General features: G+C 37.6%; 1 protein-coding gene across 29 annotated transcripts in view; it reads right to left on the bottom strand.

The window, feature by feature from the left end:
• Positions 1-21,128, bottom strand: part of FAM13B (family with sequence similarity 13 member B) — a 115,273-nt gene that overhangs the window by 2,770 nt on the left and 91,375 nt on the right. For 6 of the 29 annotated variants that reach the window (XM_036239991.1, XM_036239970.1, XM_036239982.1 and 3 more), the window contains 12 exons: positions 21,006-21,054; positions 20,461-20,608; positions 17,014-17,079; positions 15,250-15,460; positions 14,005-14,134; positions 13,253-13,334; positions 11,213-11,442; positions 8,876-8,959; positions 8,566-8,661; positions 3,413-3,496; positions 3,143-3,318; positions 1,708-1,809 (listed from right to left, as the gene is read on the bottom strand). In XM_036239991.1, the coding sequence (XP_036095884.1) occupies positions 1,708-1,809; positions 3,143-3,318; positions 3,413-3,496; positions 8,566-8,661; positions 8,876-8,959; positions 11,213-11,442; positions 13,253-13,334; positions 14,005-14,134; positions 15,250-15,460; positions 17,014-17,079; positions 20,461-20,608; positions 21,006-21,054 (1,458 nt within the window). The remainder of the gene's footprint in view (positions 1-1,707; positions 1,810-3,142; positions 3,319-3,412; positions 3,497-8,565; positions 8,662-8,875; positions 8,960-11,212; positions 11,443-13,252; positions 13,335-14,004; positions 14,135-15,249; positions 15,461-17,013; positions 17,080-20,460; positions 20,609-21,005; positions 21,055-21,128) is intronic. The other 23 variants (XM_036239993.1, XM_036239971.1, XM_036239985.1 and 20 more) reach the window with 7 other exon arrangements.

Genomic DNA, 21,128 nt, shown 5'->3' with positions numbered 1-21,128 from the left:
CAGTGACTTGAGACTGTAAAAGTAAAATATCTTAGCTATAGTAGCAAATAAGTAGTTCCCTAACTTTATATTATTAATGACCCAATGCAATCCAGTTTAATTACTAGGTAATGCATCAAACCATCCAAGGTATAATTATAAGCAAAGTTTTCTTCCAATAAGACAAAGAATTAGAAGATACTTGGAAAATTCACTCTTGTACTTGAGATTTTTTAAAACCATTTTTGCTAACCTATATAGAGAACTCTCAAATTATTTAAAGTAAACACATTTTAGAATTTGTAATACAGGTCAGCTTTCTAGGAGCATTTAGCAGTCTGAAAGAAGTTTAGTTTTCCTTTAATTAGTGACTCTTGATCATGTGTTTGTTGTTGTTGTTTTTTTGGTACACGCCCCTAGCGGGAACCAAACACAGGACTTTCTGGTCCGTAGGCCGATGCTCCAACTGCTGAGCCAAACCAGCCAGGGCTGCTGCTGCTGTTGTTTTTTAAGCCAAATATATGACCTGTGATCAATAGAGAAGCCAAAATTATAGGGGGGTGAAGGGGGGACAGAATTTGTGCCCTGGCCAGTTTGGCTCAGTGTCGGCCTGTGGACCAATAAGTCGTAGGTTCAATTTGGGTCAAGGGCACGTACCTCAGTTTCGGTTTGTCCCTGGCCCTGGTCGGGTCGTGTGGGAGGCAACCAGTTGATGTGGCTCTATCACATCAATGCTTCTCTCTCCCTCCCTCCCTCCCTCCCTCCCTCCCTCCCACTCTATCTAATGATAAATAGAAATACTCGGGTGAGGAATAAAAAAACAACAACAACAAAATTTGCAATATAGTTATTGGTTGGTAAGACTACCCAATCAAATGTAAAAACTTTTGCCCTGGCCAGTTTGGCTCAGCGGTTAGAGCGTCAGCCTGCGGTCCGGAGAGACCCGGGTTCGGTTCCCGCTAAGGGCACATACTTCGGTTGCGGTTTGTCCCCGGCCCTGGTTGGTCGTGCGGGTGGCAGCCACTCGATGTGTCCCTTCACATCAATGTTTCTCTCTCTCTCTCACTTCCTCTCTCTCCCTCCCACTCTATCTGTACAAAGAATGGAAGAATATCCTCGGGTGAGGAAAAAAAAAAAAAAATGTAAAAACTTTTCTGAAACCTGAGATAGCCCTCATTTCTGGCTACCATTTGAATGAGAATGTATTTTTCTTTAAAAAGAGTCTCACTGGGTCAACTGCACATTATATAGTTATAGGTAACTTGTCATATTGCATTATAGGACTTACATGACTGCCACCCTGTTACACACCTTGGAAATGGGCAGCCTAGAATGAACATCATGAGGCCTAGGCAACAATGGTCTCAGTATATAAGAATCCAAACTAAATAAAGATGTCACTCATATTATGAGACCCTTTCTAAAAGGAGAAACACCTCATTTCACAAACAAATCCAAAAGGGTGAGGGCGTAGTATAAAAAAACAAAATAGTTGCCACTCAACCAAGCTTCCTTAGGACAACCTTGGAATATTTTATCAGATGATGTTTATTCCAGCTCTTTTTCTTGCCATCAATAGCAGGGCTTAAACATATTTAAAAATAGTTTTTTTTACTTTTATTTTCAATGCTAATATCCTTATATGCACTATTTATTTCAGATCCTGTATACTTAACATATGAGCACTTGTGAGTGAAAGAGGACTCAATTTTGTGATGTTCAACAAACCTTCCATTTTGTTGATAAAATGCTTCTTCAAATTCCCGTAATGTTTTACGTAGTTTCTTTTTTTCAGCTCTGGCTTTCCAAAGTTGTTCCAGTAATTCAGGCCTAAAATAAAATAGAATAAAAACATTATTGAAAGGGCACTGTTGATTCATTATGTTTATAAAAAAAAATTTTTTTTCTTTATTGATTTTTAGAGAGAGAGGAAGGGAGAGGTAAAGGTAGAAACAATGATGAGAGAGAACATGTCCCCCACTGGGGGTTGGGCCCACAACCTGGACATGTGCCCTGATCAGGAATCAAACCGGTGATCTCTTAGTGCATGGGTCGACACTCAACCACTGAGACACACCAGCTGGGCGATTCATTACGTTCTTAAACCCTGGTTCCACCCCAGCCCAACTAAATCAGAATAGCTGCTGGTAGGGCTCTGCAGCAATACTTATAAAAAAAAAAACACTTCCGCCCTGGCTGGTTTGGCTCAGCAGTCAGCAGTTGGAGCATCAGCCTGCGGTCAAGAGACCTGGGTTCGGTTCCTGCTAAGGGCACATACTTCGGTTGCAGTTTGTTCCCGGCCCTGGTTGGGTCGTGCGGGCAGCAACCAGTAGATGTGTCTCTCTCACATCGATGTTTCTCTCTATCTCTTCCTCCCTCTCTCCCTCTCACTCTGTCTGAACAAAAAATAAAGAAATATCCTCAGGTGAGGATGGAAAAAAAAAAAAAAAAAGATTTTCCCAGGTGATCTTAAAGTGAAGACAGGGCTGAGAACCAGTCAGACACCTTATCATGTAAAGAAGCTGACAGAGAACTTAACAGATAACTCTCAGTTGGTTCTTATAGTTATGCAGCAAATGTAGAATTTAAGTTTTTAAATTTTTCAAAACACACTAATATTTAATTTAAAATATGTGAAATGGCCCTGCTGATTTGGCTCAGTGGACTGACCGTCGTCCCATGGACTGAGAAGTCCCGGTTTGATTCCTGATCAGGCACATGCCTGGGGTTCTGGCTCGATCCCCAGTAGGGTGCATGCAGGAGGTAGCTGATTGATCTTTCTCTCCCTTTAAAAAAAATTTTTTTTTAATGTAAATTGGACATGTATTTATAAATCATATATTTTTAAAAAGCATGTATCTCTTGTGCACTGGATTAATTCCCTCCAAGTCCTTGATTACTTAACATTGAATTTCTTGGCATATAAATTGGGTTTTATTTTTTTAGGCTAATCCTCATCCTAGGATATTTCTCCCATTTTTAGGGAGAGTGTAAGGGAGGTAGGAAGTGGGGTGAGAAGGAGAGAAAGGAAGAGATAGAGAGAGAGGGGAAAAAAAAGCATGGACATGAGAGAGACATAGATTGGTTGTTCCCGCACCCTTGGGCCAATGCTCTAACCACTGAGCAACACTGGCCAGGGCAACATACATTGTATTATACTAACAGGCCAACATACATAGACGCTGCTCGAGTACTTGACAATCGGAGATCCAGAGCCAGTTTTTCTTGATTTTCCTCCACATCAGATTCTGAGTTTTCTAATGAAGACTGTGCCTGTACAGCAGTTTGCAAGATATCAGTTAACTCAGAGGACAGACTTACACCATCCTCTTCTTCCTCCTAAAAAGATATTCAAACAAAGAATCAAAGAGGCCATGACTTTCAACTTTTCCTTTAGAGAAGAGATCAGAGAATAATTTGTCTTAAAGAATACCTTGATTTCTTCAAAAAAATGTGCAGTTTCTCCTTCTATGATTGGCTGTAACATCTGACCCCTTCGCTTCGTGGATGGTGATCCCTGTAACAATCAACATTCAAGTTGTTTATATTTTTTCTTCTTTGTTAATCCTCACCCGAGGATATCTTTCCATTGATTTTTAGGGAGAGTGGAAAGGAGGGAGGGAAGAGGGGAGGAAGAAACATCAATGTCAGAGAGACACACTAATTGGTTGCCCCCTGCACACCCCCGACCAGGGCCAGGGATCAAACCTGCAACCCAGGCACATGCCTTTGACTGGGAATTGAACCCACAATCCTTCAGTCCTCAGGCAGGCACTCTAACCGCTGATTCAGACCGACCAGGGCAAATTGTATACATTTTAAATATTTAAAGTGTTCAGTGAATCTTCACTGACATAAAACTTTATTTTCAAAACCCTAATTATTTACGCTTTTAATTATTTAGGAATTTTAATTAGGAATTTTTTTTTGCTTATATGTATTTTCTAGTTGTGTGGTGCACAAAAGTGATAAATGATATTTTGTCTAAATAATTCTAAAAGAGCTCATTCAGTAAATATTTTAAAATTCCCAAGAAAGCATGACAATTTAATTGGAAACATTTTTCTTTTTAACAATAGCTGTCAAACATTTTGGTCTTAGGACCACTTTATACACCTTTTTAAAAAATAATAACTTTAACCTTGGCCAGTTTGGCTCAGCAGTTAGAGTGTCGGCCTGTGGTCCAGAGAGACCTGGGTTCGGTTCCCGCTAAGGGCATGTGCCTCGGTTGTGGTTTGTCCCTGGCCCTGGTTGGTCATGCGGGTGACAGCCACTCGATGTGTCTCTTTCACATCGATGTTTCTCTCTCTCTTCCTCTCTCTCCCTCCCATTCTATCTGAACAAAAAAAAAGGAAAAAAGTCCTTGGGTGAGAATTAAAAAAATAATAACTTCATCGAGATATAATTCACACACCACAAAATTCACTTTTATAATATACAATTTAGCGAGTTTTAATATACTCACAAGTTGTACAACCATCACCACTATCTAATTTCAGAACATTTTATCACTACCACCACCCCAGAAAGAACCCTATACTCATCAGCTGTTATTCATGTGCCCACTAATCCACTTTCTATATCTATGGGTTAGCCTATTCGATATTTTATATAATAGAATCATACAATATGTGGCCTTTTAGGTTTGGCTTCTTTCATTCTGCATAACTATTTCCAAGGTTTATCCATGTTGTAGCATGTATGAGTACTTCATTCCTGTTTTGTTAATCCTCACCTGAGGATATTTTCTGCATTGATTTTTAGAGAGAGTGAAAGAGAGGGAGGAGGAGAAGGGGTGAGAGAGAAACATCAATGTGAGAGAGAAACATTTATTTTATTTTTAATTTTTTTTTTTTCTTTATTGATTTTAGAGAGAGAGGAAGGGAGACTGAGAGAGAGATAGAAACATCAATAAGAGAGAACATTGATTGGCCGCCTCCTGCATGCCCCCCACTGGGTATTTGGCCCACAACCTCGGCATGTGCCATGGCCGCAAATCAAACTAGCAACCTATTTGATGCATAGGTCGACGCTAAACAACCAAGCCACACAAGCTGGGCTGAGAGAAGACACATTTATTGCTTGCCTTCCGCATGGGTCCTGACAGGGGCTGGGTATAGAACTTGCAAACCAGGCATGTGCCCCTGACTGGGAATCAAACCTGAGACCCTTCAGTGTGCAGTCTAACACTCTAACCACTGAGTCACATAGGCCAAGGTAGTACGTTATTCCTTTCTTTTTCAAATCCTCACCCGGGAGGGAAAGAAACATTAATGTGAAAGAGAGACATCCATTGGTTGCATGACTCCTACCAGGGCTGGGGACCAAACTGCAACTGAGGTACGTGCTCTTGACCGTAATTGAACCCATGACTCTTTGGTCCATGGGCTGACACTCCAACCGCTAAGCAAAACTAGCCAGGGCATATATACTTCCTTTTTATGGCTGAATAATATTCCACTGGAATGATATACTTTTTTTTTTTTTAATCCTCACCCGTATACGCCCCAATTGGGGATTGAACCTGTAACCTAGGTATGTGCCGAGTGGAAATCAAACTGACAACCTTTTGGTGCACGGGACTATGCTCCAGCCAACTGAACAACCCAGCCAACTGAGCAACTGGTCAGGGTGATACACTACTTTTGTTTATGTATTAGTCACTGAACAATTTTTTTTTTCTACATTTCAGCTGTAATGAATAATGCACAACTATAAGCATTTGTGTATAAATTTTTGTACAGATATAGGTTTTTAATTCTCTTGGGGCATATACCTAGGAGAATTGCTAGGTTATATGGTAAGTCTATGTTTAAGCTTTTGAGAAACTGCCAAACTGTTTTTCAAAGTGGCTGCAGCATTTTATATTCCCACCAGCAGTGTGTTGCATTACAATTTCTCCATATCCTTGTCAACACTGTTATTATCTGTCATTTTTATTATACTGGTGAGTATAAAGTAGTATCTGAATGTGCCTTTTAGTTGCATTTCTAATGACTAATAATGTTGAACATCCTTACAAGTGCTTAATGGCCATTTATATATCTTCTCTGAGAAATGTCTATTCAGACCCTTTGCTCCACTTTTTAAAATGGTTTATTTATCTTTTTGTTATTAAAATATAAGAGCTCTTTATATATTCTGTATACAAAATATAAATCAGATACATGATTTGCTCCCATTTTGTGGGATGTCTTTTCTTTCTTAAGTGTCCTTTGATGCACAAAAGTTTTTAATTTTCATGAAGTCCAATTTATTTTTTCTTTTGTCATTATGCTTTTGGTGTCATACCCAAGAAAACATTGCCTAATTCAAAGTAAAAAGGATTTTCCCCTCCTAAGAGTTTTAGACCTTACATTTAGGTCTATAATCCACTTAAATATAGATTTTGTGTGAGGTAAGAGTTTAAATTCATCATTTTTTTGCATGTGGATACCCAGTTGTCTGAACACCATTTGTTGAACAAAACTATTTCTTCCTACTGAATTGTCTGGGCTTAATTTCTGGACTGCAAATTTCTCTTTGACAGTCATATTCAGGAGTCCTTAAGATCTAGAAATGCTTCCTATAAACTCAATTTTAAAAAAAAGATTGTGGCCTTGGCCAGTGTGGCTCCGTGATTAGAGTGTCAGCCCTCAAACCAAAGGGTCAGGAGGGGTTTGATTCCTGACTGAGGCAATCAATCTATGTGTCTCTTGCACACCAATGTTTCTCTCTCTCTCTCCCACTCTATCTAAAAATCAATGGAAAAATATCCTCAAGTGAGGATTAACAATAAATAAAATAAAAACAAACTCGGGGAATTCTAAAATGGTTTTTATAAAAAAAAATTCAAAAACTATACTATTATGAAATTATAAAAATATCAGTGACAGCAGTGTGGCTCAATTGGTTGGAGCATCGTCTTATTCACCAGAAGGAGGCGGGTTCAGTTTAGTCCCCGGTTGGGGCATGTGCAGGAGGCAACCAATCAATGTTTCTCTATTTCTACCTTCCTCTCTCTTTAAAAAAAACAAATAACCAATTTTTTAAAATGCCAGTGACATACAAAAATATCTTTTAATCAAAGGATAAAATCTGTATTGTGTTGAGGTAACCAACTATAAAAACAGCCAATTAAAAAACAATCAGGGCCTTGTCTTGTTAGCTCAGTTGGTTAGAGCATCGTCCCAATATGCCAAGGTTGTAGGTTTAATCTCTGGTCAGGACATATACAAGAAGCAACCAATGAATGCATAAATAAGTGGTACAACATACTGATGTTTCTCTCTTTCTCTCTAAAAATACAAAGAATTTAAAAATAATCAGTTTATATGAGGGCTAAATAAAATGTGCTCAAAAGGCCAATGTGAACCTTCTAATGAGTAGTCAGGTGGTGAGAGCCTAAAGGAAATCACCATGAAAGTGGCTTTCAGCATAAAAATGTCCTGCAAGCCTAAGCAAACTATAAACTCTAGGAAATTAATTCCTATGAGATGATGCAAAATGGGCTACATGTTATTTTCTACTAGAGTCTGAGAGAATTCTAGAGCCATAATATCTAATGGTTAATTTGGGGTAGCACTTAATTTACACATAAGTATTAGAGTTTCATTTTTCTCTAAAATTGTACATGAATATGAATAAGCATTATTTTAATGGTATTTTTCATTTAAAAAGATGAAATTGAAAAAAAAAGTTGATATTATTGTGCTAATAATTAAACATAATCATGATGGACATCACAAAACTAATATAATTTCAAAGATAGGAATTTAAATGAAAAAATACTAGGCAAAAGTTTGAAATGGCCCTGGTTGGTATTGCTCATTGGTTAGAGTGTCAGCCATCGGGCTAAAGGGTCACAGGTTCAATTCTTGGTCAAGGGGATCTACCTGGATTGTAGGTATGATCACCTGCCCTAGTTGGACACATGTGGGAGGCAACCAATCGATGTGTCTCTCTCTCTCTACCCTTTTCCCTCCCTTCCACTCTCTCTCTAAAAAAAAAAAAAAAAAAAAAAATCTATGGAAAAAAGCAGGTGAGAAATAACCAAATATAAATAAAAATAAAGTTTGAAATGCAGGTTTCTTTTACTTCTACAAAGTAGGTGACCTTGGGCATATCACTCCTAAGCCACAGTTTCATCATCTGTGAAATGAGGCTATCTTCTGTTACCTGTTGTGACTTAACTTGTCAGGATTTAATGACAATCACACATAAAAATGCTTTATGAAAATGGCAGATAATAGTAAGCACTTATTAATTTCCTATTCTTTTTTAAAATGTTTTTATTGATTTGAGAGAGCGAGAAAGACAATGATGAGAGAGAAATATCAACATTGATCAGCTTACTGGGAATCCAGCCCACTACCAGGGCATGTGCCATGTCTGGGAATCAATCCAGCAACCTCCTGGTGCATAGGTCAATGCTCAACCACTAGCCACTACAGCTGCCTTTCCTATTCTTTTTTAAAGCCGTGACCTCACCTTACATATACAATTCGTGCCACCATAGTTGTGTCTTTCTCCCATATACCACCATAATTTTTTAAAGAGTAGGTCTTGGTAAAATTAACTAGATAAATATTTGTATGTTTTACTTACGAGGACAGGAGTGATGCTAGCTCTTGTCAACATCTGTTTTACAAGTCTGTATCTATCATAGAGAGGTTTAACAACGTGCCTTTCTTCCCTGGTCACCTGAAGCAAAAACAATGGAAATTACTTAATCATCAAAACATTAAGCAATATGACTTTCTCCCCAATTTTTAAAAAGTCACTTTGAATAAGTAAGTAATCTCCCAAATGGGGGAAACACTGCTCTATAAAACAGCTCTGAAAATGTGGGCCACAAAAGTGGTTTGTCCTCTTTTAAGATAAAAATTAAAATGAAAAAAAAAGCAAGAGACATTACCGGCCTTCCATGTTGACTTTCATAGTAAAGAAGACTTTTCTGAAGAGAAGTTTTCTCTTCTACCAAATGCTCTTTTGTCATTTTCTAAGGGGGAAAACAAAAAAAACTCCCATTGGCACCATAATTACTGTCTTCACCTGTACAATGCAAATAATTAGGTTGAAAGGGCAGCCCATCACCATTGTAACCTAGGCTAATATACCCTTGCCTTGTGGATTTGCAGGGAACATTTTTCAGTCACCTGTAGAATCTGGTCTTCTAATATTTAGGTACCAATCCTCTTTGGTGGTTTGATTTATATTTTATATGAAGAAGTTATGAATACCAGCTTAGTGATGTTAGGTACGTTACCTGACTTCTTTCTATTCAATATCCTAATCTATAAAAGGGGAAACTTCACCCTGCCTCAAAGGGCTCTAATGAATTAATATGTTGTAAGGGCATTTACAACAGTGCCTACCTATAAATGCCTATTATTTAATACAGTACACACATATAAATGCCTATTATTTAATTTTACATAGCCTTTTATCGACATTATAACTACATACATGTCTTATAATCCAATATTTCTCCTAAACTATTAACCAAATTGGGCAGCCAGTATAGTGGAAAGAACATGAAAAAAAAAAAATAACAATGTCAATTTGTGACCTTAGACTGCTACTCTTTGACCTCAATATCCATTCAACTAGAATTTTCTTTTCACTACAATACTCCTCATAATTTTTATTTAATTTTTCTTTATTGATTTATTTTAGAGAAAGAGGAGACACAGAAACATTGATGAGAGAGAACACTGATTGGCCGCCTCACTGGGGATTGGGCCCACAACCTGGGCATGTGCCCTGACCGGGAACTGAACCAGTAACCTCTTAGTACATGGGTCGATGTTCAACCACTGAGCCATACCGGCTGGGCTCATAATTTTTAGTACTCAAAATTATATGTAGGCAGAACACTCCAAATTTAGCTGCTCATAGAACATTCCAACTTTGTTCCATAGGACCTTATAACAACTTAATGAACCAGTATTTCACAAACTATCTTTTAACACTACACCAAATAAACTCTCTACTTATTCTCAGGACTATACAATACTATAGCCTGTTTCTCACCAGAATGAAATTAGAGGTAAAAAAAATTTACACTGCCCTGGCCGGTTTAGTTCAGCAGTTAGAGCATTTGCCCTTGGACCAGAGAGTTACGGGTTAGATTCCGGTCAAGGGCACGTACCTCAGTTTTGGCTCGGTCCCTGGCCCTGGTCAGGGTCATGCAAAAGGCAACCAATCGATGTGTCTCTCTCACACTGATGTTAATGTCTCTCCCCCGCACCCACCCCCTGGCTGTACTGTACTCTATCTGAAGATAAATGGAAAAATATCCTCGGGTGAGGATTTAAAAAACAAAGTTTTTTCACTAGATATTATCTTCCTCTAATGAATAGCACTTTAGATTGTGCACATTCAGTAGAAGACAGCTGGATACAGACTCTATAAAACACTGTGATTTCAACCTCAAGCTGGAATCTTAAACCTAGTAAAAAGATAATCCATCAAAATTATTTAAAGGAAGGGGAGGGAGAGGTTGGTCTAATACAAAATTGAAAAATGAGAAAAGCTGGAAGAAAAGAATAATTAGAATTTCTAATCTGGCTCTGTTCAAAGGAGAGAGTCCTAATATTTAGCTTATGAGAGAGGTGTAACTCTTATGTCAAGACAGGAATTCACATCAGGACCCATTATTGCTTGGACAGAAGTTCACTTGAGGCCATCTACCTCTGTACTCTCCCAGTAAATCTCAACTGCTAAATGGTTTGGGTTGCCAAGTGCTTTGACAGGACTGCTGTAGGCATGGGCTTAGCGAGTAATGGTTCGTTTAGGAAATGCATTCATTTAATCCTCATAACAATCATATTGTATTATTACTTTAATGGACATAATCATAAATCATAGGGCTGACAAAGGGATTCAGTGGCAGAATGCACATACTATAATCAGTCAGAGCCAAACATAAGCTAAGAAATCAATACTGTTAAGATATATAACTGTTAAGATACAAAGCCAGAATTCAAATCGAGGCTGTTTCATGCTCTTTACTCATCTTACCAACTGTTTCCAATACTGAACAGATCATTCTAGTCTTATTATTGTGACTCAGTCCCTGAATGATCAGGCACTTCTGGTGTGCTGATAAAAACATGTTTCTATATCTGCAAACTTGGGGAGCAGACTCAGGCCGGTCAGATTACCTAGACATCCCTATGCCTCTGTGGAAATTACTTTGTTTTAGGGACTCAAAAGACTAGTCTGGGCAAACACCATAGCTCAAGATTACTTTGATATCTTCTGGAAGACACCTCTCAACACGTTTTTCCTTCAGTCTTTTCAGAATAAGTTCAAGTGTTGCTTCTTTAGATGGCTTCTTCTCCTTATGAATGACCCTGGATTCATCTTCATTCTCTTCATCTTCATGGTCTAGAGAAGAGCCAAAGCTTTTTGGAAGAGTGTTACTACGCGGACGTGTCTGAGGTACAAATTCTCCATCAGAGCTTCTGTGTTTTGCATCTACATTTCAAAACCAAGAAGATAAATCAGTGTTTTAGCTAAAACACAACTAGGTCAAAAGAATAAGCAATAAACAAGATATACAACAGAAAAATTTACATTAACAGCACACAGGCTCAGATAAAATTCCAAGGTTACATGAAATATTTAAATTATATAGCAAGAGAGCTATATTATTCCTTTTTTCAACCAATAGTCATAGAAAGCTTACTATAATGTAAGATGCTCTGATAAGCATTGGAAAAACAGATACCATCTCTATTTTCATGGAGCATATAATTCAGGGAAGTAAAAACAAAAACCAAGTAATCAAATTCATAAACAAAATAATTTCAAAGAGTATTAAGTGCTACAAAGAAGATAAGACGGTATCACAGTACTAAAGGAAACAGAGCTGTGCTTGTGGAAGAGCGACTACATTGGATGGAATTGACAATGAAGGCCTTTTGTTTTTGTTTTTTAATGTGGAGGATTGATTGATTGACTGATTTATCCTCACCCAAGAACATTTTTCCATTTTTTGTTCAGATACAGTGGAAGGGAGAGAGAGGAAGAGAGAGAGAGAAAGAGAAACAATGGCGTGAAAGGGACACATCGAGTGGCTGCCACCCACATGACCAACCAGGGCCGGGGACAAACTGCAACCGAGGTACGCGCCCTTAGCAGGAACTGAACCCGGGTCTCTCTGGACCGCAGGCCGATGCTCTAACCGCTGAGCCAAACCAGCCAGGGTGACAATGAAGGCCTTTTGGAGACAGTGACATCCTAGTTGAACGTCGAATAAGGAGATAACCTAGTACAAAAGATTTAGGAGAAGAACATTCCTCCGCAATTGAGGCAATAGCCAGTGTATAGGCCCTAAAGAGTGGCATGTTTAAGGAACAGAAAATAAGGAAAGAAAGTGATAAAATTAGCTAAGGGCAGAGTATGCAAGAGTCTAAAAGTCAGGGCAAGAAATCTGGACTTTATTTTAAGTGAGAATGGAAGACCAATGAAGGGCTTTGAACAAGATGATAACAATGTTTAAAAAGATAATTCTGGCTGCTATGAAAGAAATGGACTATAGGACAAGAGTGGAAGAAAATTAAAAAATTAGTTGGAAATCAATTTGGCTGGAAATTGAAATTAAACAAAGAAATGCTTAACAGAGTTGTAGAAAACAATTCTAAATAAGAGAGAACTACAAAAATGTAAACTCAATGACAACAGGAATACTGTCTGTCTTGTTCACTGCTATAACCTCATGTCTACAAGTACTTTATACTTAAAGATACTAAAAACTTGGTTGAATTCAAATCAATAAACCAAAATATGATACTTGGTACAAATAACTTTTTAAGTATTAAAGAGTATTTTAAAACATGCTCACTAAACATACACAGAGTGTGTGTTCTGCTGTTCTAGATAATACCCAGTAACACAGTACCTAGTTTTTGATTAGAGACGGTTTACTATTTAGTCTTTGTATAAACAGTTCATTATGATTAGATATTCGTAGCCTAAGATGAAATACCAAAAACCGAAACTGCTTAATATTATAAATATATTTCAGATAAACTTTATAATATAGTACAACCTTTGAAGATACAATCTAGGGTACCTTTCAAAAGAACACTACTAATTAAAACACAGAAACACATTTGGAAGAATTGTACAGCATCACAACTGACCATGACTAATAAGAAAACTTTTACTTTGGTGAACAGTGTCCAATATTCATAATTATCAAAATTATAACTATAATTCTCATAGACATTATGAAGAATATTTTTTAAATGAATATATGTTATGAATATGGCACATTTTATACCTTTAATTTGTTTCCGCAGTTTGGTAAGCTCTGTCATCCACTTTAAAACCTTTGGATTAGCTGCAATATCACTGTAGGATGGCTGAAAAATTAAGGAACAGAATCACTGACACCTTTGTGGTAAACAATAGTTACGTTAATTTACACCAAAGAAATATTTTAGTTTCCACAGAAGAGATGTCACTCAATCCTCATTTTCATCTTACCTTAATTTAAGTAGATATTAAGGAAAATTCTCAGGGCAGAGCTTAGCAACCGGCACAAGCCAGATTTAAATATTGGTCTTCTGACTCCTTGTATAGGACTCTTTCCACTTCAAGTTGTAATTATTAAATTATTAGATTAAATTTATTATTATTAAATGTAAATTATGTATCATTATTATATTTACTTTTATTTTATTATTATATTTAACATTATTTAAAAGTATTAAATTAAACTCTTCTCCAACTCTTACCCTTGGTACTTGTGGTTTTAGAGGGAAAGAAGTAGTATTAACGTAATTTGTCAATGTCAAGTATTTACTTTAAAAATTCTACAAGCTCTTTAGCCAATGGAAATATAAAAAGATGCAATGGCAAGAACACTGGCATGGAAATCCAGAGGCTAAGGATTTATACAATCTCAGATCTGTATGATGTCTGGGTATTTCAGATTCGTTCTCTCTTCCAGGAAGAAATGGACTAATGCTCTCCAAATACATCTTCCCATTCCAATAGATCTACCTCACGCTGGCAATGCTACACACTTACTTTGCTATTTCTTTCCCTTTCAAACTGTTCTTCAAATTGTCTGATTTTTTTCTGAAGTTTCTTGACCAACTGATATGGTGTTCTGTCTTCTCTTTTCTCATCTTTTGAACTAAAGGATGATCTTCGAATCCTGAATTAAACCAAGAGGCAAACACCATGTGTTAAAATTTTAAGTCATCAACACCATATCTCTTATTGCCCTGATATAACATGATACTATTACCAAGAAGTATAACCCTAACACTAAAAAACAGTCAGAAAAAGAAACTTATGCTGTAGTGATACAGGCCACAAAATTCGCTAATACAAGTGTTGATGAAAGCAATGTAAAATCATTCAAAAGTTATTTGGGCAAAGGCAAAAAAGAAACAAAGATACCTAGGCAACTCAGAGCCTTCTTTGTGTTCAAACTGCAAATGAAAGGTTTTGACGTTAAGAATAAATTTAATTTAAAATTTTGACAATAAGCCCTGGCAAGGTTGGCTCAGCAGTTAGAGCGTCGGCCCACAAACCAATGAATTGCAGGTTCAGTTCCGGTCAAGGGTATGTACACCTCGGTTGCAGTTCAGTCCCGGCCCTGGTCAGAGTCGTGCGAGAGAGTCGATGTGTCTCTCTCATATCAATGTTTGTTTCTCTCTCTCTCTCTCTTCCTCCCTCCCTGCCTCCCACTGTATCTGAAGATAAATAGAAAACTATCCTTGGATGAGGATTAAAAAATAATAATAAAACAAAATTTTGACAAAAATATTAGAAATTGGTGAGCTCCACTTGTAGCTCCTCTTTCAGAGTTCTATATTTCAATTATGAATGATTAAATTAATATATACACCATGAGAAAATTTCTATTAGAGAGCAAATCCCAAACAGTACACCTCAACGAACCCAGAATTTAGGGATCCAAAAAATTTAAAGTTATAAAAATGTGCTTCATGAAATACAGGAGAATGCTTTGAACTGTAGGTCTAGATCAACGGTTCTCAACCTGTGGGTCTTGACCCCAGGGGTCACCTAAGACCATCGGAAAACACATATTTCCAATGGTCTTAGGAACCAAGATGCCGCTCCTCTATCCATCTCCAGGCGGGTCCACCCACATGCAGATACGCCCACATACAACATGGGGAACTGTATTAAAGGGTCGCGGCATTAGGAAGGTTGAGAACCACTGGTCTAAAGGATTAAATCTCTCAAAGGACCTGGGTATGTAATAGGAATCACCTCTAATAAGTACATAAAATCATATACCTAGCAAAAGAAAGTGCTTTAGATGAGGAAGCCAATGTTTCTGGATCATGTAGGAAACGCTGGCTTTGCCCAAAATCTAAACTACGGTGTGATAATACTGGAGGACAATCCTCTTCCAGGGGGTGGTGATTCATTCTTCCAGCTTGTGGAGAGAGCTGAGCTTCTCCAGACTCAGAGTCTTCCTGCCAAGACTTAAAAGCAGGAAATGGCTCTGTAAAACAAACACAAAGAGTAGTACCATGGGTCTCTTGGTTCCACATGGAAAAAAAGTCATACAATATCAGCTGTATGTCCTTTAAACCAGACCATTATGTGATGGTTCATATAACATTTATGATACTTTAAAACAAAAAACAAGTGATACTAGCATCTTTGTAAACCCTACTATAGTTTAAAATTGCCTAAGTTTCATTCTTAACTCTACAGTTCTATTTTCATATAAGGAGTTACACTTTACATTTCTGAAACCAGTCACAAAGCAAGAAAGGACACTGTCAAGCTCTTTAAAATTATAGCAAATGTTATTTTTAAAGTAGGGAAAGTCTTCATTTAGAAACACTCAAAAGTCTTTAGTTAGGAATTTAACATAGCTAAATGCTGCCAGGTGAATAAATTGTCCCTCACTATCAAGTGGCTATGTTAAGAAGAAGTGGAAGCTATTCCCCACGATATACAGAACATTCACCAAATGGAGCTCTCTGACTCCAGAAGAATGCTAACATTTTCAAACGAGTAGCTAACTCATGTAACAGCACCTGGCCTCTACCATTAAATTGTGGTGGTTATTTTTTGTTACAGGATTCCTATGTATAATATATATTTTAATAATTAAATACCTAACAGTATTATCAAGACATAATTTAATAGCACTAGTCTTTCTTAAACACATTTATTATTTATCCTGTATGTTTTCAAATAAAATCATGTTGATATATTTAATATTTTTGCACATATAAGGCTTAACTACATATATAACACATAGAAATAAACACACCATCCACAAATATACTCCAAACATAAAATTAACTTCAAGAGGGGAAATACTTTTCACTTTTCCACCTACACATAAACTTTATTTATAACTACAATTTAAAACTCTGATACCATGGCTATTAACAATAACAAAATGAGTTTTAAAGTATTTTTGGATGCAAAGATGGCTTGACAGTGTCAAAAATCAAGAATGTTGTTTTTGCTGGGCCAGCCAGTGTGGCTCAGTAGTTGAGCATCAACCCATGCACCAAGAGATTGCTGGTTCGATTCCTGGCCAGGGCACATGCCCAGGTTGTAGGTCTGATTCCCAGTGGTGGGGCAAGCAGGAGGCCACCAATAGATGTTCCTATCTCTCTCTCCCACTCCCTCCCTCTCTGTCTAAAATCTTTATTCATCAGCAATGTACAGTATTACATCCCCCCCCCCAGGATAATAAAAACATAATTTTGTAATTTTAAAGCCAAGACTAATCTTATCACTAAAAATTGGGTACAGAGCGTGCAATCCCACAATAAACCCAGCAATAAAGTGATTTTCAAAGCAACCCTTGTACCTGCTTCCCAGCAAATAAGTAACTGGTAATAAACATTTTATGAAAAATCTCCTATTTTAAGAAAAGACAGAAGTAACAGAAACAATTTTTTCTGGGTACATTTTTAACCCAGATCAGTTTCCTACTATATGGGGACAGCAGGAGAAGGGCTAATAAAAAGGCAAACAAAGTGAACCATAAAAAGGCAGAAAAACTGAACTATGGTGAACCATACTTACCCTCCCCATCTCTCTGCAGATGCATTGTTTTGAAATCAATGAGGGGAAAAGTGATAGGGCATGACGCTAATAAAATGGAAAAAAATGGCAAAAAATACTAAAGTGAACACACAGCACAGTCAGAACAAACCATACACATAACTAACACAAAGCCAAAGATACCTAAAACATTTCCCTAAAACCAGTTAGGCATTCCGCTCAAAACTTTATTCAAAGAAATTACTAACCAAACTTTAAAAGGAAACACAAACATACATTTTCATTTCAGCAAGCAAGGCAACAAAATCAGAGAAGTACTGTTTTATTAAAACTCAAACATAAAATTAAAGAAATGGAAACTCTTAACCAGGTACTCGTTGCAGTTTTCAGTATAATTGATTTGACAGAAAAGTATCTCCCTCTGATTGTTCTTTGATTGCTATTTCCATTCAAGAGTTAGTAGGAGAGGATCTGAAGGAAAAATGTTATCCACTTCCATAAAAAGCCAAGACCTTTTGAACAGCTGATACACATTCTTACTAGTGGTAGATATGTGCTACCTGCTTGCTAACTGCATTCTGTTGACTATACTTTGAGCAACACAAAAAAGAAAACCCACACACAGGAAGAGGAGGGCCTCTATCTGGAGTCACCCCACTTCTCTATAAGGAGTCACAGTCAAACAAGGTATGTCTCTGATTCCAAGGTATCTATGGTGTGAGGTGATTTAGCCACTTAAGAAAAACTTTTATTTAGAAAATCTAACTCCTAGTTATAGAAAATCAATCTTTGTATTGGTGGCAAAGTTGGAAGGAAAAACATGATCTGCTAACGGCCACGCACTAAAAGCACACACGGAGTTCATGGCTGAGAAGATTTCACTCACATGTCTACTACCCTCCTTTGCTTTCTAAAAGCACGGACCCCTATGCCCGGCTCGTGTGGTTCAGTGGTTGAACACTGACCCATGCAACAAGAGGTCACTGGTTCAATTCCTGGTCAGGGCCCAGATTGTGGGTTCAATCCCCAGTGGGGGGCATGCAGGAGGCAGCCAATCGATGTTCTCTCTCATTGATGCTTTTTTTTTTTATCCTCACCTGAGGATATTTTTCTATTTATCTTCAGATAGAGTGAGAGGGAGAGAGAGAAACATCGATGAGAGAGGGACACATCGACTGGCTGCCTCCCGCATGACCCCAACCAGGGCCGAAGACGAACCACAACCAAGGTATGTGCCCTTGAACAAAATCAAACCCGCGACTCATTGGGCTGAGCCAAACCAGCCAGGGCTCTCATGGATGTTTCTATCTCTCCCTCTCCCTTCCTCTCTCAAATCAATAAAGAAAAAAAAAGTCACTGACCCCTATTCCTTGAAGACCCTGAAGGTAGCCGACATGAACTTGTCAAGGCTATTGAGTCAGGTGGATAACAGGACAGTTAGGACATTGAAAATCAGGGATCAGTAGTCCATAGTTACCTCCCTTCCATACCACAAGCTGTAAGGGGTGGATTCTGACATAGACACAAAAGAGAGCCCAGCATTAGGTTCTCTTTGGAGAAGTTTCCAGAAAATGGAAGCTAGACAATGTCCTGTCTCCTCAGATAATGAAAAACAATTGCTCTTTTATGCTTAAAATCTTCAGGATTGTGAAGGGCTGCATTCTTCAAGAGGAAGAAGCATAAGTCCTTTGTCAGAATCCCAGCCTGCTCTTTCAGAGACTTCTTTCCTACTGCAGCTCCAGGGATGCTCTGTTGACCACCATTCCTTTCAGTGACTATGCCAGAATAACTAAGAGAAACATTGGATTTTCATTGCCACCAGGATGCTAACAGATTCCCTAACTCTGGGGAGCATCTTCATAAATTCTAAACATCCCGAATAACCCAGAAAAAAGCAAATGAAAGACAACTTCCTGATTTACGTATTAGTATAAGTTAAGATACATAATATACCACTGGGAGGCATGCCAAACATCTAGACAAAAAAATAGGGGAAGGGCGGGGAGACAGCAGTAAAGGTTGGCACAGACAATGACTTGGTTGGGACTTTAAAATTGGCTATATCTTAAAACACTCCAACTGTGATCAGGTGAGTAGACTTGAGACAGCAAAAGGAGTCCATGGTATTGGCATTGCAATTCCTCTTGTAATTGCCACTGTAAGTCATTAGCTAACTTGCCAAAGGTGAGATAACCAAGGGATCTTCATCCAAGCGAACAAATATGTAACTTTATTTAAGATTCCTCAGTTGTCTCATTGTCTCTTTATCAAGGAAAGTGTCTGATCCAAAAGGACTCCTGGATCCAAACTTGTCGCTTGCTTCTACGCCCCACCCTAACATTTTATTTGAAAGTTTGCAAATACACGGCCACGTTTAAAGAATTTTACAGTGCACATCCATATATCAATTACCTAAATTCTACTATTAACATTTGACTGTACTTGCTTTAAGACATTTATCTATCCCATTTAACCATCTTATTTTCATGAATTTCAAAGTAAAATTCAGATATCAGCATACACCTCCATAAACACTTCAGCATGCAAATCAATCACTAGTTGTTTATTTTTTGCCTCTTTTGATTAAAAAGAAAACAAACCATATATAATCAAATCCAAGGTTTAAGTATACAGTTGTTAAGTTTAGACATATATATATACATATACCCAGGTGTCTTGCTTTTTAAATTTAAATTCAAACTTCTCTCCTTTCTAAATTTGCTAGGATCTGACTCCCAAACTTCATAATCTAATACAGGGAGATATGATACAGTATTTGCATAGACATGCCTCGGAAGCTCATTAAAAATAAAGTATTCCTGCCCTGGCCGGTTTGGCTCAGCGGTTAGAGCGTCGACCTGCGGTCCTGAGAGACCCGGGTTCGGTTCCCGCTAGGGGCATGTACCTCGGTTGCGGTTTGTCCCCGGCCCTGGTTGGTCGTGCGGGGAGCAGCCACTCGATGTGTCCCTTCGCGTCGATGTTTCTCTCTCTCTCTCTCCCTTCCTCTCTCTCCCTCCCACTCTATCTGTACAAAAAATGGGAAAATGTCCTCGGGTGAGGATAAAAAAAATAATAATAATAAAATAAAGTATTCCTGATGATCATAAAGAACAGGTAGCTATATGTAAGTCCCTAACACACTGGACTTTCAAAGGCTGGTCAATTATCACCTATTTTAAAAATTAACAAAAGTCTATCCTGGGTGATTTTATTTATTTTTTACTCAGTTCTAACATCTACCTTCAAAGCTAATGGATCAGATAAGAACTTTTAGTTCTTTGGAGATAGTAGCACCATAATCTCATTGGTGCATTTGTGTATTAAGTCACTCGTCTTATATGAAAAAGAGTATAGAAAATCAAAATCAGTAAGTTTGTTCAGAAAAGGGGTAGTAATCTTGATACTGCTCTGGGTAATTTAAGTTACAAAGAACATTACAAGGAAAATGATGCGTGTGGGTAAAATTACCTTCCCATTTATCACCATCAGAAACATTCTTCAGATCTAAATGTGGAATCTGGACACATGCTGCTTCTCCTTGAACACCAACACTTTGATCTCCTGGCACTTCTGATTCAGTGTTGGCATTCAAATCACATATCTTGCTGTGAGAATCCTATATTTTAAAATAAGGATACATTTCACAACCAGGAAGCTTTCATACCCAACTTATAGATAACCAACATATATCCTATGTGGTCTTCATTAGTTTACTGTGCCTATATAGCCAGCTGCCCCACTTCCACCATCCAAACTATTTCCCAATATAAATCTGCAGTTTTATAATATGTCTTACTGGGAGACAAAGTTTGGATCCCAAATACAGAGTGTTTTCATAACCAAGTTTCTTATAACCAAAAGTGGCACTATTAAGTGCTACTTCAACTGCAAACATTTGGTAAAAGTATCTACCTTGAAACCTATATAACTTAAGAGTTAAAAGCCAGATATAATAATTGGTAGATTAAGCCTAGTCAAATTTTTAAGAACCATAAAGGAAAAATAATTCTTACCAGAATCAAGTGAGACAATTTATCACTGTCAAATGACAAATATTCTTTCCTAAAAATAAAAACAAAGTTATTATTCTTTTAAGAATAAATGGCTGCTATCATTGCATATTTCTTACCTAGATT

The sequence above is a fragment of the Molossus molossus genome, unplaced genomic scaffold, assembly GCF_014108415.1.
Source record: "Molossus molossus isolate mMolMol1 unplaced genomic scaffold, mMolMol1.p scaffold_m16_p_4, whole genome shotgun sequence".
Classification (NCBI taxonomy): Eukaryota; Metazoa; Chordata; class Mammalia; order Chiroptera; family Molossidae; genus Molossus; species Molossus molossus.
The sequence above is the reverse complement of the archived record's forward strand: the minus strand, read 5'-3'. Positions and strand labels throughout refer to the sequence as shown.